The following is a 23,527-nucleotide window of genomic DNA, read 5'->3' on the forward strand; positions in this document are numbered from 1 at the left end:
ATAAGTGTTGCTATTTACCACAGCATGTAAAGGCGGCAGTGCGCGCCCCCGCGGCTCCATGCGCAGTGCGCGCTCCCCCAATGAAAAGTGAGCTAGTGGCGGTGAGGAAAGAATCGGGACGGGACGATCATGGAGGAGAACACTGGGTATCTTCACCCAAATTCCAGACACTTTTAATCACTTTTGCCAACCGTGGAGGCTAAATGTGTTTGTTTTAGTGATTTGTTGTTATGTGCGGCGGGTGGGAAAGTCGTACATCTCCCAATTTGGAGCCCGAGGTTGGTCTGGAAAAGTTAGCCAAATTAGCTCGCCTCGGCTAAATTAGCCCGCCTCGGCTAGCGAGTCCAGGACAAAAACAGGCCCGCGGGGAAACGAGCGAGGCGGCGAAGAGTGACTAGGAATGTCGCCCCCCGGGATTCAGAAGTTCACCTACGGATGAGAAGGACACTCGGGAAGGCAGACGAGAACTTGCGAGCCAGACGACCGCTGCCATGTTGGGGTGGCTGCTGCTGCTCGGCTCTGGCGGCCCGTCCGAGCGTTGGCGATGGCCGCAGTCGGCGGTGCCGCGGCGGCCGCTGGAGGGCTTCTTCGTCGGGCTGCTGCTGATGCTCGAAGGGGCCCTCGGCCTTGGTGTTTCAGCTTCGGGGCTTGACCACGACAACGGCGGCAACAACCGCAGCGTCAACATTTACATGAGTGTGGACGAGCTCAACAGATTACTGGGTAAGCAAACTTGTTTTATAGGAAAAACAGAAGAAAGTGATACTAGAAAAAGAATGGTCAATACGAAGATGTTTGAAAAACACAAAATATTCACATTAGCTACAGTTGACACCTGTAAGCAAACTCTAAAACAGATATTAGGAAAAATGCATAAACAAAAGGAAGTAATACAGTAAAAAATCGAATACTGTATAAAACCAGAAAACGGGTTGCGTCAGAAAAGTTCCAGTACTGACATCTCAATAGATAAACCAGTTTTTGTTTTTTATGCGGGTCAAACAATCAACCAGAACATCTTCAAAGATGCCCTACTGTGTTTGCGTTGCGTGAAAAGGTCAAAAGTTGTTGCACGCTCATGCCTGCTCACAATGCAGTGAGCATCTGACAGTTCCTGGCTTCATGGCCCTCCCTTATTTAAATTTTCTTGTATTGTAATAGTACTAAGACTCAGTATAGAGGATAAAGTTCAACATCTGCATGTCAAGTCTCTGCGGGACAACGGATGGAAAAGTTTCTCTGATAACTTTACCAAATGAGAACTGCAAGAGAGACATTTGGGCCCAACTCAAATGTGTACACAATCCCTGATCGCTTTTGCATGTGACGGATGTGTCCTTTAAAAGCAAACACACACTTTGGAATGCAGAAGATGTCCAACGAGTTAACATTTGGTGTATTTTGTGCTTATCTATATATGTATATCATCCTGCAACCAGGATTTGTGCGTGGTTAAAATGTGCCTCCTTAAAGTCTAAAAGTAGAAATCATTCTCTTGAGTCCCAACCTAATCATTTCTTCAGCAAACCATCCAATGTTTGTTTATTTGTGTAGCAAACAAGCATCAGTGAGGTGCTTTTGGAAGCAGACGGCCCGGCTGGCATTCCTGCCGACATCGGCCCCCCCCGAGGCCCTCCGTTGAATAAAAGCAGGCGGTTGATGTTGGGTCCTTTTGATGTGAAAGAAAACTGCATTTTGTGGCTTTGAAAGCTTGCTATTTTTGAAACCAGCGCCTTTCAACTTCTGCCCCACAGTCCAACGACAGAACACAGCGGCCCGTGCTAACATGTTAGTTACGTCTTTATCGAGAGCAACATAAAGTCCATTTTATTCCATTATTTTCTGTAGCTTTGTGCCTCGGGGAGGTAAAGGCACAAGAGCGGGCTACAAGAGGGTCTTTGTTCCATGCGAGCGTGACCTCGGCACCTGCTCGCCGCCACCTTTTGTCCTTTTAACGTGCAATGCGATCCGCCGCGGATTTGCTTCGTCTTTCTTGCGGTTTATTCGGGCCGGTGTTACTTCACATTAAAGTGGGAAAATGAATGGAGCAATTGGGGTACGTGTAGGCAAGAAGAGCCTTATTTGAGTCACGGCACGACCGAAAGTGCGTCGGGTAAGTGTGGCTGGTTATAAAAGCGTTAATAAATGACAGCGTTGACGTTACCGAGGTCAAGTGTACTTGAGTGGAGTGTTCCTAGCGTGGAAAGGTGACGTTTTGATCCCAAGGGAAGTGATCACTCAAAACAAAATCAACACGCTGCCACGCTGGAATTCAAAACAGCAACCCCCAGTGGACAAACAAGCCTGTTAGCATCGGAGTTAGCGTTTAACATCGTGTCGTCTAAGTTGTGAGCAAAAGCTTCAGACTGGACTTTTTGTCTTTCCTGTCACTACCTGTGTTAAAGTTGCTAAAAAAAAAAAAAGTGAAAGGGAGAACTGATGTCACGCTCGGTTGCGCCGCTTTAATTGCTATCGAAGCGTGCGGTGGCCTCACGCGGAGACACGGGGGGAACGCAGAGTTCAAGCCGGAGAAAGGCAATTATCGCAGTACCGGGGTCGTTTTCGCTCATTGTGTCTTTTGACTCCAACTGTTTATTAACTTAAAAAAAACACAGTGTCATTAAGTTTCAGGAATATCTTGAAACGTGTTTTGAAACATTTTCCTTCTCTTTTGAGCCAAGGTGACGGATTCTGGTAATACTCGCAACACGTGCGCCGTCGTTTGATCTCTGCTCATAAATGGAAAGAAAATCAGCCCTGCAGGCTTAACGCCCACTGCCACCACCGCCGCCACCGCCCACCCGAGGCCCTTGAAGATGTCGCCCATCTGCTCCCTAAGCTGGCAGCGAAGGCCTGAGATGTTTTTAATTGAGTCAATATGAGGAGGTGGTCCGAGCCCCGAGGCCGTCGCGCGCATTCTTGCCTATAAACGAGATCCTCCGAGTTAGGACGGAGAGCCGAAGCGTTCTCTTAACCCCTCGGTGAAATTGCCCCTCATTTTGGAACTGGTCCGCACTTGAATGTTTTGAACTTGACTTTTCCAGGTTTCAAGTGCTAGCAGATGTGCTTGGTTCACCAAGCCGGAAGCTCAAATTCACGAGGAACCACCAGCAAAGCAAAATGGCTGATTTTCCGAAATGTGTTCTCCAGGTCTGGACGCAGAGCTTTATTACGTCCGCGACGATGTGGTGAACCTCAACGCCATGTCGTTCACGATGCCCGTGCCAAGCGAGACCGACAGCCTACACTTCACCTGGCACGCCAAGTCCAAGGTAAACGTCACTTTGGACAACACGTGAACATCAGAATTTCTTTTTGTACGCTGAATTCTTTTTGACTCCCTAGGTGGACTACCGCTTAGGTTTCCATGTGGAGAATCCCACCACCATGAACGTCCCACAGAGCAACATTTCCAGTCAAGGGGAGCTTCCCCGCTTTCCCTCCGGTTGGTTGAGAATATTCTTTCTCATTTCGGTCACGAGCATGACCAAATGGTGTTTCTGGCGCCTGCGTGCTCACAACAGTTTTTCGAGTGGACCTTTTCTGCTCGGGCAAAGTGGATGGCGAAGCCGTCGTGACGGTGCAGCTCAACGTGACCTTGCGGGCCGACAACTACACAGTGCTCAACTTCAAGCGGAGGAAAATGTGCTACAAAAGTAAGCTGGCAAATGTTGTTGCGGGGAAAGTCGATGAGTAAATCTTCGCTGGATCGATTAGCACGATGACGTCAAAACGCTTTGGCTGTTTTCTCGTAAAGTCTAACGCTGGTCTCTTTGTCCTTTTTCTTTTGGGCAGGAATAGATTCCGACCCAAAGATTCCATTTCCTTTCACCAACCACACCCTTCACACGCTTCAGCAGCCCGACTGTGAGTATGGCCTTGTGGGAGCGTGCTGCTTGTAAAGCGGCATTCATTGACTCGTTCAATTTCCTCAAAATGAACGATTTTGGAGATGACAAGTCCATGTCTCTGAATGGTCGTTTTTTTTTTTTTAATCGTCTGGATAACCATCTCACGTAGTGCTTGGCCTCCTTTGTGAGCGCATTGCTATTAGCGGCACCATTAGCGGGCGGCCTTAGTTCTGCTCCAGCAAGCGGGAACAACCTGAGGCATTCTAAAGCTTGAAGTAGCAACTTGACAAGTGGCTGCCATTTTTGTGGAAAAAAACATGGAATGAGCACGTCAAATTCCTCAAATAAATTCACCGAAAAACATTCGAATGCTCTCTAAGAACTTTTCTTTCCATCAGTTGACGGCGTGACTGCCCCCACCACCTCCACTCAGGTCTTCTACATCAGCGTGAGCGTGTGCTGCATCGTCATCTTCCTGGTGGCCATCATCCTGGCCATCCTGCACCTGCACAGCATGAAGCGAGTGGAGATGGAGGACAGGTCGGTTTCTTTCGTCCAATGACTTCATTGAATATCATTGACTAGTTTTTTATTTCTCTTCATTGTTCCAGTGTGAGTGACAGTGGAAGCTCACAGGGACTTTCTCAGCCTTCCACGCAGACCACGCAATACCTACGGGCCGACACGCCCAACAACGCTGCACCCGTGTCTAGTAAGATTTTATCATTCGTTCCGCATCTTTTAAATGTTTTCTGAAGATTGCGCAAGACTGTTAAAAAAAAAAAAAAAAGATGATTCTGTTGCTATTTCTGAAGATTTGCTAACAGTGGCTATGCTAATATAATGAGACACTATCCTGCGTCCTTGTCCAAATGTGATTAGCGAGCAAGAATGCTGAAGCGAGCTCAACTGCTGTCACGAGATGGTCAAAAAGTCAACTCGCGGGATCCGGCACCCGTGAAGCTATTTTGCTGACACCCACTTTAACTTTGAATGATTTTGACACATGCAGAGCTACTGTACACTCAAGGTTGTTTTTAGAAAGGGCAAGAATAGCGACAGAAAGTTGGAAATTCATTTTTCAGGCTTTGACACTTTGAGGATTTTTTTCCAACCGCAAGCAGGGTGACGTCTTACAAGTCATTGTCGCCCTCTAGTGGACGCAACGTTAACCTCATGTCGCATACTGATTTGGACTCCACCTTCCATCATCTTAATGCCTGATTTTATTTTTGCGTCAGAGCTTATAACAAACGCCTACTCGACACTAACAAGTCCCTTCATCGGATATTCCAGTGCGGCTGTTCCTATTAAAGTGACTTGTAAACATCATTTGTGTAATCCTTGCCATCCCCCTTTTCCCCTCCTTATCCTCTTATCAGACAACCACCCCAGTTCCGCACCCATTCTCCAGCTTGCAGCCTCCTCCTTCCAAAACACCGGTGCCCCCCCTCACGAAACCAAAAGTAAGTGACCCCCGCTAATGCACCGCTTTGCTACAGTTTGCCTCCAGGGGGCAGCATTGACCCTCAAGGCTTTTCTTTTTGCCCCACCCGCATGCCACCACGGTGCCTTCACTTTATCTCATAGCACGTAACAAGAACATCAAAACATCCACTCTGCTTGTTTTGCTCGAAGCAGCCTTATCGCAAAGCAGACATTTGAAGATGTCGAGTTGAAAAAGTCAATCGGACATATATAATTCCTCGGAAGTTTCATTCCATTTGCATTTACACTATGATGATGGTTAATAAAACAAAAAGGAAAGGTAGGTGGTCACAAATGGCCAACATCAAGCTCGGAGAGTTAAGAGAAGTGGCATGTATGCTGTCAAAGTGATCTAAAGCAGATACTCTTCCAGTAAGTAGACCAAGCCCGGGATTTTGTGTTTACACTTGGATCATCTCCCATCCCTCCCTCCCTCCCTCGCAGGCTTCCCATCACTCCGCATCGAGAAAAACGACCTGAGGAGCGTGACTCTCATGGAGGCCAAGGCCAAAGTCAAAGATATCGCCATCTCGCGGGAGAGGGTCACACTGCGGGATGTCCTGCACGAAGGTATCATCATCTGTTACTTTGGCTTCTTTGGACTAGCAGTGGAAAAAAATCACAATCCGATACATTTTTGGGATGATTCATCCCATTTTTAAACCACATTGAGATCTCTTGTCATGCAACTATGTTAACCTTCCACGTTGCCTTCATTCTTTGGACGCCGCTTAGCTTTGTCATGGAGTGAACAAGACCGTCTTTCAGTCTGCTGGACTTCGGCCCACTTAGGTGGATTTAGTATCCGTACGTTTCCCCGAACGGCTGACACAAGCACACTGGCCCGTGTCTGGGAACGCGCGATCGGAACGTAAATATTGTAAAGATTACTCTTTTTCGATAAGCGCCGTCAATAAATCCTGCTCGACTGGTCCAAGTCATCCTGAATAAACCAACGGAGGGTAGCGGGGAAGTTGTCTCGTAATTTCTCGCGTACAAAGGTGGTGCGTGCATTGGCTTCCCGGCAACCTGACTGTCGGTCCGCTGTTGAAATTAATAAATTTGTGCTCCCCCTCCCGTTTTGAAGTTAATTAATGAATCCGATTTCCACTGCTTTTAATGAGAGGACGAGAAAAGTCCGTCTTTTTCTTTTTGATTACCGTATTTTCCGCCCTAAAAGGCGCACCGGGTTATAAGGCGCACCTTCAATGAACGGCCCATTTTAAAACTTTGTCCATATATAAGGCGCACCGGATTATAAGGCGCATAAAATAGAAGCTATACTGCATCAAACTGAGGTTGACTAGGGTTGCGGTATGCATCCACTAGCCAATAACCAACGAGCCCTCTGTAAACAATCGCGTTTCTCAAACGATCTCCTATAAAATGATCAGAACTGACTAAAGTTCGATCTAACGCATTGGTACTACTTACCTATGTTTCCCTTCCATATCGATCCGTAGATTTACTCGAAACATTAACAGAGCAGCCTATTTTGACATGAAATAGCCTCGCGGGTACAACAGCTATTCGGTGACGCCCCCTGACTACAGTTGCCGTAATGCTGGGAAGCGATGCGACCTTGTAATTTACTAGTCGTACTAAAACGTACTGAAACATTTTGGCAGAGCACTGTGTACAACCAGTATGGATCAACAAATTCATCAGTTGATCCATATATAAGGCGCACTGGCCTATAAGGCGCACTGTCGGCTTTTGAGAAAATTTTAGGTTTTTAGGTGCGCCTTTTAGGGCGGAAAATACGGTACTTGATCATTACAGCCCAGGCTTGCAAAGGATAAAATAAATATCAGATAACTACCGGAGCATACGCTTGGCACATTGCGGTGAAAAATGAACCCTTGCGGCCTGCGAACCGGTCCAAACACGCCCGACGCGTACGCTCCAGGTGGGAAGGGGAGGCGCCGAAACACTGAGCTTGTTGTTGGGCCCAGCTCGCCTCAGGGCTCAGATGTTTTTCTAAACTTTACGTCCACGCTCTGCTGCTCACCTCACTGGAGTTGCCGCCTCAAGCGCTCCTCTGACAGTTTAGACAACGGCGGTGATGAATGCGCTCGCTTGGCTCCTCGTGTGGTTCTGCAAAGAGCTGAGATGGAAATCTGGCCAATGTGACAAAGCGCTTTGCTGCCGTAGACTGATTCGGTGATTAGCCCAGTGTGACATTAAAAGTTTTAAAAATCAATTTTTATTTGATTTATTTTTGCACAGGCACCTTTGGCCGCATCTTCCACGGCGTGCTGCTGGATGAAAAGGACCCTGCCAAGGAAAGGCCGGTCTTTGTCAAGACCGTGAAAGGTATCCATGCTAAATATTAGGACACAATTCTCAACGTTTTGGAATGCACATTTGGAGAGTGTTGAAATTCCCGCTTTGTTTGCAGAGCACGCGTCTGAGGTCCAGGTGACCATGATGTTGACTGAGAGCTGCAAGCTTCGCGGCCTTCATCACAGGTGAGCTGCACATTTTGCCTGCTGGCAGCATTTCAAGCCGAAAGTTGACTATTTTGCTTCAAAGTAGCCATCCGAGTCAATGTTGGTGCGCAAAGTGGCTCAAGGACGCAAGTTGACATTCCAGATATCAGAGTTTGGATTTTTTGCAACTCTTTGGCAAAAAGCACATTTTTTCTTGCTGATATGAGAGTCCACAGAGAACTTGTGACTTATTCGGAGGGTACGGGGAAGTCCGGGATCATTTTCCATCGTGCCTATTAAATTTTGCTTGCAATGCTTCAACCAATCAGGAAGAGGCAACCTTAAGTGGACACATTTTGGCCGACACCGTTTCCTCCTCACGATGCCAAGGCTTCCTCTTCCCCTTTGCCCCCCTGTTTAACAATGTTTTGGGAGAAATCCCTGCCAACATAGCTACAGTACCTAATCAAATGGCCAGTGAGTGCATTGACAACAAATGACCCCCGCCCCCTCCCTTCCAGAAACCTGCTACCCATCAGCCACGTGTGCACGGAGGACGGCGAGAAACCAATGGTGCTGCTGCCTTTCATGGCCTGGGGGAACTTGAAGCTTTTCCTGCGCCAATGCAAGCTAGCAGAGGCTAACAACCCGCAGGTGAGAGTCTTACAAAACAGCATAAGGAAAAAAATACAACTGTGCTTAATCTGGATTCGAGCGATATTGTTAAAAAAAATAAAAAATGGCACCACTACCTGATTTACAGCTGCAACGCTTATTGCAAAAGCGACGCCGTTTCCCCCCGCCAGCGCCAAAAGGCTGATTTCTTTCAAACTAGCGTTTCTCTCAAAGGCTGCAAAGTGAGTTTTGCTGAGGACTGACTGCAAGCTCCATCTTGCAAACGTGATGAAAAGCATACAAAGGCTGATTGTCTACAGCGCGGCCCGATCAGGTGCCATTCATCTGCGCTCAAAAGCAGCTGGAACCGCAAAACCTTCGTCTTCTGCCTGATTGACGATTTGACACCTCATCTGAAATTGATTGCCAATGTTTGATAAGCACGTTTCATCGCGCCAAATCGAGCTCACCTAAACTTGCGAAGCGGGTTTGGCTGAAAACAAAAGAATAACTGTTTTGTAAAGGTACGGCTGGGTAGAGGAAAAAAAACAAGTTCACTGGTTTGACATGCCGCAATTCAAACCGCTATCACACTCGATGATGATGATAATGGATTGTTTTCAATTAGGGCAAAGTAAAGAAACAAGTTGTATTTTCTGGGCGATGCTTTGTGTTGTCTACGTGCCCAAAATGTCTTAAAGACTGAAAATGGCGTAGTTTGGACTCCCCTGCTCAAAACGATTCCGTCCAACTCTTGATTTAAAAAGGAAACGAGGGCAGCGTGACACCTAAAGTCACAGTCGGTCGCTACCGTGTGTTTCCTGCTCTCAAGCGCTGTCCCCTCCTCCCCCCTGCGCTTCCTGCCAGGCCATCTCCCAGCAAGACCTGGTCTACATGGCCATCCAGATAGCGTGCGGCATGAGCTACCTAGCCCGCCGCGAGGTCATCCACAAAGACCTCGCCGCCAGGAACTGCGTGTAAGTGTCCGTCCACGCCCGTTTAAAAAAAACAAAAACAAAACACCCCGCCAACGATTTCACCTGATTCCGCTTCCTCGCTCCCGTCAGCATCGATGACAACATGCAGGTGAAGATCACGGACAACGCCCTGGCCCGCGATCTGTTCCCCATGGACTACCACTGCCTGGGCGACAACGAGAACCGGCCCGTGCGCTGGATGGCGCTGGAGAGCTTGCTCGACAACGACTTCTCCAGTGCCAGCGATGTGGTAGGAATTCGCAGCGACGCCCTCGACTCAAACCAAACTAACCCCCCACACATTCTTCACACGACCTCGCCGCCCGATGGAAGCCCAAAAGCGCCGCCTGCCGAAGCCGACTGTTTAGCTGAGCTTCAGGGCGAAGTTCAGACGCAAAGACGCTCACATGACGCACACAGCATGACGCATTTGAATTCACCATGCGCTCGCCTGGAGCTAGAACGCTGCGGTCTTCTCCTCTAATGAACATGTTGCTCCGTCACGTCATCGCCCGGCCAAGTCTCGGAGCGAGCCAATAGGATGCGAGGATATCTGACTCGTCTCCGCCAACCGCGGCTTCTAACAAAAGGCGATTTCGCTCGCACGTAGCGCACGGCAGTGAATCACACGCCGGGCTTGTCCTCACACGTGCCGCTTCGCTCGGTTTCGTAACGGCAATCGCACGCCGGCTCGTTTCACTAACAGGTGTTTGGCATCGTCGGTTGCAAGTGCGCACAGCGTTGTGGCGTGACCACAAGTCAGAATCTTCTGTGCAGAGAAAAAAGGAAGATTAAAAACGATGTACAGAGTGTTTTTCTAATTCCATTTTTGGAATTGTTTTTGAGTTTCTTTTAATGTCTCGTTTGGTTGATCAAAACAAATGGCCTCAGCGGCTTGTTAACAGCTACTCTAACAAGAAGGGATTTATTTTGCATGTCAAAAGATTTCAGCATTACTTCCATGTATTGTTTTTCCCGCCGGGTGTTCACAAAGCGTTTCAATAATGAATCAATTTTATTTTCTCCGCACAGTGGGCTTTCGGCGTGACGCTGTGGGAGCTAATGACTCTGGGCCAGACGCCGTACGTCGACATTGACCCCTTTGAGATGTCGGCCTACCTGAAGGACGGCTACAGGATAGCGCAGCCAATCAACTGTCCCGATGAACTGTACGTTCCGATAAGCCGCTCGTTTCGTTACCTCCGCTGTTTTTTCCACGTCATCTTATTTTTCTATTTATACAGACTTATTCCTATATAATGACAAAATATTTTTGCCGGGCTGTCTGATTCATTTCCGACATTCTGTGTGTGTTTTGACTAAAATTGGAAGTCGGTGACGCGTGCAGAGATTTCCTGCCAAGTACAAAAGGTGATGAGGCGACTGTGATGAGGCCACAAAATAAAAGTGCCCATTCCTGTTGCGTGTGCCCAAATTCCTCCGCCTTTGTTGACGTCTTCTTTCATCTGCCGTATTTGTGTGGCAGGTTCGCGGTCATGGCGTGCTGCTGGGCTCTGGACCCTGAGGAGAGACCCAAATTTCAGCAGCTGGTCCAGTGCCTCACAGAATTTCACGCCGCTTTGGGGGCTTACGTGTAAAAAGCCTTTCACGTCCTCTTTGTGCCTTATCAAAAAAAAACTAAATGGAGGCTGATGACTTTGTACAGGTTTTATTTTTTTATATAGCCTTTTACAGCATAGCAAGTATTTTTCCCTCGGATGTTTTTCCACTTGAGGACTTTCCCTTTTGGGAATTTTTCCACCGACATTCACGTGCCGTGTTTTAAAGGCACTTGGGCGTTCGCGTGTATATCTTGTACGGCCAACGAGCGCGGTACGACAGTTTTCTTGGGGTGCCGCTTTGCATATTACGTCATCGTTCACTTGTTATATTCCAACAATATACGTTAGTTATATATACACCGATGACAGGATTCATTGATGTTCACAAATTTGTCCGCATTGCTGTAAACATTCAACATATTTTGATGGGATTTTTTTTCTTTCTTTTTTGAGGGGGCGGGGTGTATTTTTGGGTGTTTTCCCCCCAATCACTGCATGTCGGATGATGGTGCTCGAACGAATGAATGACATTCACTATTAAATGTTATTTCTTTGATGTTTTTCCCCCACACCTTTTTCTTAAGACATCAAAATTTAGGGTATTGCTGTCTAATGTCAAAACAGGTCAAATTTGACCTGATCAATACTAAGGGTACAAAGTGGAAGTACCTTGGCACGTCAATGTTTTTATTTATCACTCCATTCCCAGCCCCATTCATCAACACTAGATTCCCCCACTTCCTCATTAGCTTCAATTATCCTGTCACCAAAGTGATGAGTTAATGAGCAAATAGTTCACGAACAATGTTCCTTTGCATTACATCCTTTGTGTGTGCGGGAATACATTAGTAATTGACCGATTTTGTAATCACCATTATATGTTTTCATCATACAATGAACCCCGTGGGCTTTTCCCGTATACAGGCAAGTTTGAATTTCCATTAAATCATTACATTAGAATTTTGCCTGCTATTATAGCATTCAACTTCCTTTTGTTAGTATAAATAACACTTAATCCAGAAAAGCTCAAGTTGAGTCAAGGTATCATTGTGTGTTTAAATTGCGTGGAAAGTGTAAATAAAAATAATAATTCTTAAGAAGCGCGTGTGACTCAGCTAATGGCCGGCACACGTTGTGCTGTGACGTCACACGCGGGCCTCACCGGAGGGAAAAATAAGTTTGCGCGCATGCCCACTAGCAGCACACACACGCACACTTCATTTGATATCATTCCAGCACGGACGTGAAGAGACAAACAAGAGGACGATGACGTTCCGTAGCATTAAGGTAGGAGCTAACTTTTTTTAAATCGTTCCCTCAAAAATAGCAACAGCTTCATCTAAACGCATTTTAACACGCTAGATAATTTATTAAATTAGCTATGTAGTGCACAGGTGAGCGTCCCCACCATGCTAATGTCAACATTTCTTCGACCGAGACGTACACGTATAATAATTTTATTTTTTTTAATCAATGAAAAAGAATAGGTCGTGTGACACTTCGGTTTAATTTTGAGTCATCAGAATCCTATTTTTAAAATGTTACCTTTCAGTTTTGTTTGCTTCCTAAAACTTCAAGTTAATTTTGTGAAATTAATGGCAACTTCAGCTATCCTTTTTTTTGTGTGCAGATGTTCTATTTATATTTATACAGGCTCAAAATTCACAAAATCTGCCATATAATGATCCTATTGATGTTTTGCAGTTTTTAACATTGAAAGAAAATAGTGCAATGAAAATGACCACATTTTAGTATATAGTGTATATCTTAAAAACAAACGGATATAGTAATAATAAAAATAATTCAAATTAATTCACTCGTATTTCAAGGCACAACTGTACAAGTTTTATCTGATTGGTTCTCAATTTGAACCACATACACTAAACAGAATCACGACAACTTCAAATGTTTGTCATTGTGGTGACAGTTTGATGACCCACCATAAAACAAGGAATTCAGATTTATTTTGTTCTTGCTATGATAAGAAGTTTGATAATCTCTTCTCTACGCCCTTGATCTGGCAAGGTTGCACTGCACAACCCTCCTTTGTTATGTTTGGATAAATGGGAGTAGCTTTGCACACAGGAGAGGCCCTTTTGCCTTTTAACTTTTATTCATCCCCTTTCGCACCTTTAAAAAACACTTCATAATAAATCCATCTTTTCTTGGCTCCGGAACACAATGTTCATTCAGATCTGTGTATTTGCTCAATTCCATTCTGCAGCACAGAGCAGGATTGCAACATAAATTCTTCAAGGATATTTCTGTCATCGCCATTGTAGGAGACAAAAGGGAACGACAGATTGATAGTGATACACTTAGTAGATCCAACATCAACTACCCCAGTTGTATTATTTAACAACTTGGAATCCAAGATGCTCAATGCTCACTTCTGGATTGACTTGACACGTATCTGAGATGTTTTGGAAAAACATCCGGCAATGTCGCTGACTCCCAAAAAGGTCGAACTTGCATTTTGGTAAATAAGGCTTTCGAGGCTGGGAATAAACGAACGTTTGTGTAAACATCAATTTCGAACGTCAAAGAATTTGTAGTCGTTGAACACTCAACGACAATTCTGAGTCGTTGATTTGAACGTGCGGGCTTTTTGGAAACATCACAAATAATTTGCATGATTTGCGTTTTTTTATTCCCGTAAAACCATAAAATCATTTCAATCGTCGCTAATTGCGTAACATGATGTGGTGATGATCTCTATCGAAACTATTGTGTAGCCAAACGCTTTCATGTCCCCCACACAATGAGGGGAGTCGATTCCGTGACCTATCTTGGGATTTTTTTCTGCGTTTCCTTTGTTTCGTTCTGCTCCAAGGTTTAAAAGAACAAAAACAACAGAGATTTCCATGTGGAAATCCACAGATACATCAAGCTCGCGTCCCACGTAGCGTTTGAAAGGGGAGAGCAAACTTCCCTCAATTCTTACCGTCGCAGCAGGTTTGAAGGACAACCGGCGTGTTGAAACAAAGACGACGCTTACGACCTCGCATCTCTCGTCATAACACTTCAAGAATCAACACAAGGTGTCAGAAGGATGACATGATGGGGCTTTGCCACTTGACTATGTCATTCATTCCGTTTGGTGACACTTTTCATAAAAATCAAAAGTCCATTTGACAATTTTCAGTCGACTAACCTCATTCGTAAACAGCGAAGGCAATTTAGACACCTGTTGAACCCAATGAATGAGTTTTTGTAAACGTTGCCACTTGACCGCATCACTCAAATGGAAAATTAGGCCTGCTTTCATTTATTTACAAGCGATTTAATTAACGTCACCAACAAAGGAGCATTTGTGTGACATTCCGGGGCCCCGTTTTTACAGAGAGAACTCGAACGTGTCGTTTGTTTGCTAATTGTCACGTCAGATTCGAGAGCTGTTTATATTTGACCCCGCCACATAACTGCTCAACAAAATAAATAAATAAACAGATTGATAAATACATATAAATTAGAAAAATATAAATAAACAGATAAATAAATAAATGTATACCTTGAATTTTCTTTCTACATTAAAGCGCTGTATTTTTTTGGTTAGCATTTTGTTTTTCTTTTCAACCTATTTTGTAATCCTGCTCTATTTGTTCAAGTTGTTCGTGCTATGTCACGGCCTGCTGCAGTTCTCCCAGCTGCTGTACAGCTCCTACTTCAAGAGCACCCTGAGCACGGTGGAGAAACGTTACGGGCTCAGCAGCTACTCCGCCGGAACGCTGTCCTCCCTGCACGAGGTAAAAGAGAAACGGAAAGATCTGTCTTGACTGTTTGTAATTGTAATTCACTTCAGATAAGACTCAGATTCCACGTTGATGGACTTTCAAGGTGTCCGTCTGTCTTTCCAGGTGAGCAACAGCGTATTGATCGTCTTCCTGAGCTACTTTGGGAATCGCGTGCACCGCCCTCGCGTCATCGGCATCGGCGGACTGTTGATGTCAATCAGCGCCGTGATGCTCGCCCTGCCGCACTTCCTGTCGCAACCGTATGAATACGACTCGGCGCTACTGAGTACGAGCACATTTTGTATTTCATCAACAAAGACTGTCAATCAAAAACGAGGCCTGAATGAACCGTGACCCCGAACAAACTTAACGTACGTGTACGGACAATGTGAGTCTTGCAAAAGGAAATCCAGGGAAGAGGTCATTAACTAATTTCCTCTAGGCTACGTTGACGCTCAACAGTGCTTAATCTGATAAATGTCTCCGCGCTGGAACGTTTGTCCTGCCATGCTCAGCACAACATGGTCCTTGGTGTTATCTTTGCGAACCTCCATTAAGCACTCCAGCTCAACTTTGGCCTTAATTAGACGGAAATTCGTCATTGTGCGTGTTGTATTATCTGACACGAAAATCACCATTCATTCACGTCGCCTCCGGACTTAATGTTCAGGAAATTAAAATGGCCACTCACGAAATTCCCTGATAAACCTTAAAGGGACTACAGACATATCCGGTATAGAGACGTGATGCCTCCATCTGGTTCTTGTAGACCGTCAGGACATTTGCAACCCGCAGAGGAACTCCAGCGTCTCCGAGTCTTGCGGCCACGATGAGAGCGAGCGATTGGCCGACACGCGCACCCTGTGGATGCTCATGGCCGCCGCTCAGCTGCTTTTCGGTATTGGCTCGGTGCCCATGCAACCTTTTGGCATCTCTTACATCGACGATTTCGCCGCGCCCGGGAACTCTCCACTCTACATAGGTGAACCTCTCCACCTTTTAATATTCTTGAACTTAGCTTGTAAAAAAACAAAAAATGTATCATCCAAATTTGAATGTTTACGGTTTATTTCCACTTGCAGCCATCTTGTTTGCCGTTTCCGTTTTTGGTCCCGCCTTCGGCTTCTTATTGTGCTCCGTGATGCTTGGTATCTACGTGGACGTGGACAAAGTGGCTTCGGGTAACGACGACCTTTCGCCTTTCCGCATCCTGATGTGCTTTCATACTCATGACGCAAGTTTGCTTTTTTTGTTTCCACTCAGATGGCGACTTAGGGGAGGAGCTGAGACCGGGAGACCCTCGCTGGGTGGGCGCCTGGTGGATGGGCCTCCTTATCACGTCCGCCTGCCTGGCTCTCACCTCGCTCCCCTACTTCTTTTTCCCCCGCAGCATGCCATCAGAAGGGCGGGTAAGAACATTTGCAGCGATATGTCGCCCTCTACTGGCTGTATCTCCTCACTACATATTATTATTATTTTTGTAAACATCCAAGACAGGCATTTTCAAAGGTTGTCGTCTGACATTGTTACTCGCATGGCATAGTGTTCAACTTATTTTTACACTTGTGTATTTGCAGATGATTGGAAGCGAAACCAACGTGGACTTCAAGAAACCTCGTGTCTCTTTGTTCGACTTCTTGAAAAGTATGTTCCTTAAATTCCTCATTACTAAGGTAATAATAATCAAGAAATTCCCAGATTCTAATTTTTGTGTTCAGTGTTTCCCAGGATGTTCTTCCACCTGCTGCTAAATCCCCTCTTCCTGGTCCTGATCTTGGCCCAGTGCTGCTTCTCGTCGGTGATCGCGGGCCTCTCCACCTTCCTCAACAAGTTCCTGGAGCGTCAGTACGGCGCCTCCGTCGCCTACAGCACCATGCTGGTCGGTGGGTGTCAACTCCTCGCCTCACGCAGGACTAGACGAGACCAGCGGTGATCCTAAAATGTTGCTCCTTCGCAGGTGCTGTCAATCTTCCGGCCGTGGCGGTGGGCATGCTGGCGGGCGGGTTCATCATGAAGCGTACGAGAATCTCTCTGAAGAACATCCCTCGCTTTTCTGTGCTCATGTTGAGCATCTCCACGCTAATGTGCGTGCCGCTCTTCTTCATGGGATGCTCCACACAAAAAGTGTCCCTGGTCAATCACCACCAGGTCGGACACCATGGGTGAGCTTTCGTCTCCTTCAAAGCAATGTACGGGATTCCTTCTCCAGTCTTTTATTTTGTCTCGTTGGACTCAACATATTCGTTTTGCGCAGTTCTCCATCCATGTGCTACGTCAACTGTTCATGCCCCTCCGGGACCTTCAATCCAGTCTGTGGTTCTGACGGCGTGGAGTACATCTCACCGTGCCACGCCGGCTGCACCAACTTCACCAAAAACCCGGACAACCCACACGCCGTCCAGGTATAATAAGTCACCCGTTCGGCAAATATTCAGCGCTGAAGCTATCCGACTTTGATTTGTCATGTGCGTTTTTTAGCTGTACACCAACTGCAGGTGCGTATCGGGAAGTGAGAGTCAGGTGCGGCCGTCGCCCTGCACCAACCAGTGCACCCACTTCCTGCTGCCCGTCATCCTGATGCTGTCGGCGGGGGCGCTGGTGGCCTGCCTCACCCACAACCCCATGTACATGATGCTGCTCAGGTCAGCTGTCGTTCCTCACCAAACTCAGCCAAATCTCAGATGCGCAAGTGACTGACGTCGTCATATTTAGGAGCGTTGCGTCAGAGGAGAAGTCCTTTGCTATCGGAGTTCAGTTTCTCCTCCTGAGGCTGTTGGGTAAGTCAGAAAGCTATCATGCTATTTGCTAATAAATTGTATTGGTTCGAGTAGGGCGGGTTAAATTGTGATTTTTGCGTCCCCTCGGTCCCAGCGTGGCTTCCAGCTCCGGCGCTGTTCGGCATGGCCATCGACACCTCGTGCATCTGGTGGAAGCGTGTGTGCGGCAAGAAGTTCAGCTGCGGCTACTATGACAATGACATCTTGAGAAACAGGTTAGAACATGGCCAAAGAAAGATGGAGCACTCAAATGACGCGACCTGAGTCTCTTTTATTTACGACTTGTGACGTTCTTGACTAGAACAAATGCACTTTTGCTATTTTTCAGGTACCTGGGCTTGGTGGTGGGCTACAAAGTGATGGGTGTGGCGCTGCTGGCTATTTTGGGTTGGAAAGTGATGCGGACACAGGAGTACAGTCTAGAGAAGAGGCCTGATGGCGTGCTATAAAACATGCCCCTTTCCCAGCTTAATGTGGGAGTGCTCAAAAGACCAAAATCTGGTAATACCTCACAGCTTTTGCAGGACTTGTACAATAACATATTCACTAGTGCCCGTCGGGTAGAGTCTAATGCACATCTCGTTAACTGTATAGCTTAATATTTAAGTGATTTTTTTTTTTATACTGTGTAAGTGCACGCTGTTCATTTTATACAATGTTTTTATTTTTTTATTTTGTATTTACTCGTTGTATTAATCACACGTTTTTCGGTGCTACGTACCGCACATTATGCCTGCTTTCTAATAAAAACAACCTGTACAATAATCAACAATCACGTCATTTCACTGTTCGGCTTCGCTTCTTCGGATAATTCCGCCAACTGCGCATGCGCATAAGGTTCGGGACGTGCGACGAAAGTCCCCGATCCCCACCCAGACCACGCAGCAGCCCCGCCGGAAGGGAGCGAGCTGCACGTTCGGGTTTTGGGCGACTTGTCACCGTCATAAAGTGAGCGAGGAAGTGCGGAAGAGAGACGTAAGGAGAGAGGTAGCGAGGAAGTGGAGAGGGTGTGCGACACCGCCGCCTTTTTCCTCCCCACCATCCTCATCGTCGTCCGGCAGCACAAACAGCCTGAAGAGTCCATTCTCCGGCGTTCACGAGCCGCCCTTCCCTTCTTTTTGGTCAACATGTCGGTGGCTAGTGACTATGGGAATCCTTTGAAGAAATTCAAACTCGTCTTTTTAGGGGAGCAGAGCGGTAAGACGTAACATTTCATTTACGTGTCGTGGCGAAAGTTGTGTTTTTTTTTTGTTTTTTTTTTTCCTGTGGACGAAAGGGGGCGGTGTCACGTGATGCCGATGCACCTGCCCGGTCACCAAGTTCATTTTTGGTCAATTTCAAGCGAGATCAAGCTCAGTACTGTGATTTTTTTTGTTTTAGGAAATGCTAAGGGCGTCTCTGTGAATCGAATTGAACATATAAAGAGTGCTGTCATCCACTTGAAGACGTTTAAGGAGCCAAAATGGAGTTCAAGAGTGATGCGGCGGACGTATTTGTCTGACACATTTAGCTTGTTGGACGTGGCAAAAATGGATGCGGTTCCGGTTCGTTTTTTTTAAAAAGGTTTCTCATTAACCAGGATCCAAAATAGACCTTAAGTTACGCAGCTTCCTCCCACGAGATCCTTGTTTTAGATTCCAAGCTTTCCACTATGACGTCATTTGGTCAGCAAAGCTTTTATGCTTATTAGAAAATGTCTATCGTCCAAATTTTAAACGGTACACTTTGAAAGCTTTCAAATCGACATTCATTTTTGGTGCAATGCTTTTTTTTTTTCTTTTTCCTGAAATTCCATTGTGAGAGGAGGGCAAATCCTTTTTCACGGCACAGTATAGAAACATAACTTTTCCTAATGTGAAGATTATATTCACATTGCATGTGTTTTAACCCCCAACGGCTAAAAGGTCAAAGCGGATTTGCAAAATCATGACATTTTAAACAGAAACACTGGGTGGCGGAAATGTTGATTTAATTAATGCCAGCCCATGCACTTAATAAATCATGACCTGATGTCAAGCTAAAGGTCAACAGTACTCCAGTGACCTGAGTTTTGCCTTAAGCTGAATTTCAAAGATAAGGAATATGTAAACACTTAGCCTCACTTAATGGTTATCTGCGGTGAGGAAATGTTTGTAGGCTGCCGCTTCCTGCTCACACACGTGCTGATTGATGTCTGAGTGCGGCTAACAGAACGTGCAGTACAGCATATTGCTCTGACCGGTGATTCAGCACAATTGTCAAAACAACCAAGAAGGGAAGATTACGTGACATCTCAGGCCAAAGACATGAAACAGTTCCTCGTGACGTCTTCATTTCTAAAAGAAAATATGCTTTGCTGCCATCTTGTGGCACCTGTAAGCAATTACAAACTAACTCAAAATTTAGCAGGCTATCATTTGCACTCATTATTTTTTTCAGTTGGCTCACAGGTTTAGCTAGCTTGATAGAAAAAAGCAGCACGAGTGTTTTTGTGTTCTGCTTTTTGCCTGTAGGACGCAATCTAATTGGACGCATTCAAACAACAAGTGTGTTCTGTCATAACAGCCTCGATCAGGTCTGCTTTCCTGAGGCGAACATGGCATCACACCTGGCTGCGTTTGTTAGTGTCCTCCAATATTGATACACACGTGTGTGTGTGTTGTCGTGTTTGGCCTACAGTCCCAATTCTCCATCAGCCCACAACAGAGCTGAAATCGATTTTTGTTTGCCGATGTTTCATCCTTTATTTTTGCACAGGTGTCATCGGAGTTATCCGACAAGTTCATTGTGATTTGGAAAAGAAAATCACGCACAGAATGGAAATTGCAAAATGTGCCAGAAAAATCTATTGAAGCGTGTCAGTGCCTGATAGTGCTGACGGCAAGTTGATTGCTACGTTTATCTAAAGTTAGCTCATATGATGCGGTGATTAAAAAATTAGCGAGGCGTCATTAGGAGGGTCATTATCTGTGCATCACATTGTGCCTGGCAGACATACACAGCAGGCAAGTGTAATTAGTTTCCTTGATTAAAAGTCTTGGCGAGCTCATTCTAGGTTGATGACGTGGATTCCTGATAAGAGTCTGCATGATCCCTTTGGGCACCGTTTGATATTTTTGTTTTCTCTTACAGTGGGAAAGACGTCGCTGATCACGCGCTTCATGTACGACAGCTTCGACAGCACTTACCAGGTAAAAAAAAAACTTCAATCACACAAAGATTGTCTTGTATGGCGATCATAAGGCTTTAAAGTAAAGCTCAAAAAGCCCTTTCCAAGTGACGTTCACATGCAAGCTATTATGGAGTAATCGTAAGCAGATTAGCGCCACTCGTATCGTGACAAATATACAATTGTTCGATAAATTTGGTCTGTGTTTTGAAATCTGGGAGGAAAGTGAAAATAAGATGCTTGGCATTCGTCTGGATTCACAATCGGCAAAATCCGTCCATCATTTTATTTGGTTTTTCGGGACGGGCGTGGAGCCAGCCCCCCTCATTAATCATTCAAAAAGACGTTGTAAAAAATTTACAAGGATCCAATGTGTTCATATACAGCTATTTTTAACACCTGGGCCAAAAGCAAGACAGAAAGCTTTTACTCGGAATACTGCTAAACGGCTTCCAACCAAAAGTGGGTCAATTTGTGCTAATGAACTCATCTCTGGATTTCCTCTCCAGGCGACGATCGGAATCGACTTCCTGTCAAAAACCATGTACCTGGAGGACCGAACGGTAAGCCGCCGACTCCACTCTGTGCTGTTGTGATGTTGTCTTGTATTATGAAACATGCGTATGTCTTGTCGGTCCCGAAACCGCAGGTGAGGTTGCAACTGTGGGACACGGCGGGTCAGGAGCGCTTCAGGAGCCTCATCCCGAGCTACATACGTGACTCCACGGTGGCCGTGGTGGTCTACGACATCACCAGTAGGTTTTGGTAAAATGGCTTGTGGGAGCAATCTTTTTTTTTTCTTCTCTCTATATCGCATAAATGTGGTTTAGCCGTGGTCTCGTCAAAACCTGGTCTTGTGTCAACAGACGCAAATTCCTTCCGGCAGACGACCAAATGGATTGACGACGTGCGGACAGAGAGAGGAAGTGACGTCATCGTCATGCTGGTGGGCAACAAAACGGACTTGGCAGAAAAGAGGTACATATGTGCTGCCCACCAGGAGAAACAGACCTCTCGTGTATTTTAGGACCAGAGTTATGCAAGCTATGATGACGATGTTGATGATGATGAGCAAGCCTCGGCTTCAGTCGCAACACGCACACAGAAACAGCCGCGCTCACGTGTCATTGATATGTAAATGTATTTATTTGCTCTGATTTATATGAATTTTTTTCAGTGGAGTTTTGCTAATAAGCATGACAATCGTGCTACTTCAGTTGTGTCATCACTTGCTGTCGACGCTTCCTAGGCAAATTAGCGTCAAGGAAGGTGAGCAGCAAGCTAAAGAGCTCAGCGTCATGTTCACGGAGACCAGCGCCAAGACGGGTCACAACGTCAAACAGGTCTTGGTAACATTAAGTTAAAATGATGAAAGTCTTCATATGAATCACTTTGAATGTTTGAGACTTGTCTTTTTTTTTTATTGCAGCTGTTCCGCCGCGTGGCCTCGGCTCTTCCCGGCATTGAGGGCATTCAGGAAACCGGCAAAGAAGGTAGTATCCTTTTCTAATGTGTTCAGAAAAAAGTTAAGCTGTTTTATTGTCCCGCAGCCTTCACGCCAAATGGTGCAGTTCGTATGCAAATAGAAGGTCAAACTAGCAAATATTTTATAACGCCCAAAATGGGATCTTGATTATCAACCTTTGTAGACATTTTACTGAAGTTAAACAGCACCACCAAGTGGTTGTAAGGAAGTACTGCAACACAACTTCCTGACCAGTGTCACCTTGTCTTGAAATTCCTCTACATTATTTTCGATTGAACTAAAAAAGTCTTTCCATTATGATTTCCTTCACAATCTCCTCCAGTGATCGACATCAAGCTGGACAAAGTACACGAGTCACCTACGGATGAAGCGGGCTGCTCTTGCTAATAGCCGCTAGCATCAGTCGCAAGCGGTCATCATGTGCACCCCCCCCCACGCTTCTTATGTTGAGGCTTCCTATTGGTTACCATCCCGACTGCTGGTCAGTGCTTCCAGAGAGGAATATGTCAACGCTGAAGCTGCCAAAAACAAGTTTACTCTTCTTTTAGTTTTGTCTTGATCAAGTCAGTTTGTTTTTGTATTTTTATATTCAGGTTTTATATTCATGTTCGGAGCCCCTAACTTTAAGACAGACGGCAACAATAGAGACTTTTTACATCATTTGGACTATCCATGCACGCTTCGCTTTATGGCAGGTAACGTCATACACACGCACACACTAACGTTGGACTTTTGTTTTGATTCATCATGTTTGTGTTTCTCTGTATAACATTTGGGCAATGTCACTGTTGAAACCTGGAATTTGTCTGTAAATAGTATTTGTGCTGAATACTAGAATGTGTTTACAATGGAATCTCAAGAGTCCAAATTTGACCCAAATACGCCTTGAAAATCTGATGACAGTGTTTGAATTATGACATTTTTTTTTTTTAATATCAGATGAGCACTTTTTTTTTTCTTCATTGTAAGACGGTTCTTTGTATTTATTCCTGTATGTGAGCATTGTGGTGATGCTTGGGGGCAGCGATGACGGCCGCTCTCATCAACTTTACGGAGCATAATGACGATGTCTCCATTAAACATGTCTTGCCATCATATCTTGGACCAATTCTCAGTCCAGAATCCAAATCTTGGTCCTGACTTTAGTCCAGGTCAAATACTGTACGTACATAGCAACATTTCACCCAAAAAAAAAGCCCTTCAAGGCAAACTGTAACTGTCACAGTTTGCTGATCTGACTTGTTCCAACAAATTCACACCAAACCGGATCGCTAACAAACGGATTTCTTGCGCCACGCCACTGGGAAACCACCATGGCCCAAATTTGCGTCATCAACTGTGACCCGAAACTCGAGACCTGAGAAATTTGTAATCTGCTTTTTAATGAAAGTGATGATCCAATATTTTCCATACAATCCCAACTAAGATTCTGCCAGATGCTGGATGAATGCCCTTCA

The 23,527-nt window shown here is 45.6% G+C and overlaps 3 protein-coding genes across 5 annotated transcripts; all 3 read left to right on the forward strand.

The window, feature by feature from the left end:
• Positions 1-66: 66 nt before the first annotated feature.
• Positions 67-11,897, forward strand: ryk (receptor like tyrosine kinase). The gene is made up of 16 exons (XM_037250421.1): positions 67-723; positions 3,151-3,272; positions 3,346-3,445; positions 3,525-3,656; positions 3,796-3,867; positions 4,250-4,391; positions 4,463-4,563; positions 5,234-5,317; positions 5,784-5,909; positions 7,569-7,655; positions 7,741-7,810; positions 8,293-8,425; positions 9,254-9,363; positions 9,454-9,613; positions 10,396-10,532; positions 10,850-11,897. The coding sequence occupies exons 1-16, from the start codon at positions 492-494 to the stop codon at positions 10,959-10,961; spliced, it is 1,920 nt and encodes a 639-aa protein (XP_037106316.1). The 5' UTR covers positions 67-491; the 3' UTR covers positions 10,962-11,897.
• A 212-nt stretch (positions 11,898-12,109) lies between these two features.
• slco2a1 (solute carrier organic anion transporter family, member 2A1) lies at positions 12,110-18,201 on the forward strand. Its single transcript, XM_037250422.1, has 14 exons — positions 12,110-12,212; positions 14,534-14,671; positions 14,783-14,945; positions 15,429-15,641; positions 15,742-15,840; positions 15,923-16,068; positions 16,237-16,303; positions 16,378-16,542; positions 16,617-16,821; positions 16,914-17,061; positions 17,138-17,301; positions 17,372-17,436; positions 17,531-17,651; positions 17,765-18,201. Exons 1-14 carry the CDS (start codon positions 12,192-12,194, stop codon positions 17,883-17,885), a joined length of 1,836 nt encoding a protein of 611 aa, XP_037106317.1. The 5' UTR covers positions 12,110-12,191; the 3' UTR covers positions 17,886-18,201.
• Positions 18,202-18,283: 82 nt separating this feature from the next.
• On the forward strand, positions 18,284-23,256 carry rab6ba (RAB6B, member RAS oncogene family a). 3 transcript variants are annotated; one of them, XR_005097811.1, is made up of 9 exons: positions 18,284-18,633; positions 20,548-20,606; positions 21,094-21,147; positions 21,234-21,339; positions 21,451-21,562; positions 21,834-21,927; positions 22,014-22,080; positions 22,393-22,551; positions 22,664-23,256. XR_005097811.1 is itself a non-coding variant. In XM_037250432.1 (8 exons), exons 1-8 carry the CDS (start codon positions 18,564-18,566, stop codon positions 22,455-22,457), a joined length of 627 nt encoding a protein of 208 aa, XP_037106327.1. In that variant the 5' UTR covers positions 18,284-18,563; the 3' UTR covers positions 22,458-23,256. The 3 variants fall into 3 exon arrangements, 2 of the variants coding, with proteins under 2 accessions (XP_037106327.1, XP_037106328.1); XM_037250432.1 differs by having other exon boundaries at positions 22,393-23,256; XM_037250433.1 differs by having other exon boundaries at positions 22,014-22,077; positions 22,393-23,256.
• The last annotated feature ends 271 nt before the right edge of the window (positions 23,257-23,527 follow it).

Source organism: Syngnathus acus, chromosome 4, assembly GCF_901709675.1.
Source record: "Syngnathus acus chromosome 4, fSynAcu1.2, whole genome shotgun sequence".
Taxonomy (NCBI): Eukaryota; Metazoa; Chordata; class Actinopteri; order Syngnathiformes; family Syngnathidae; genus Syngnathus; species Syngnathus acus.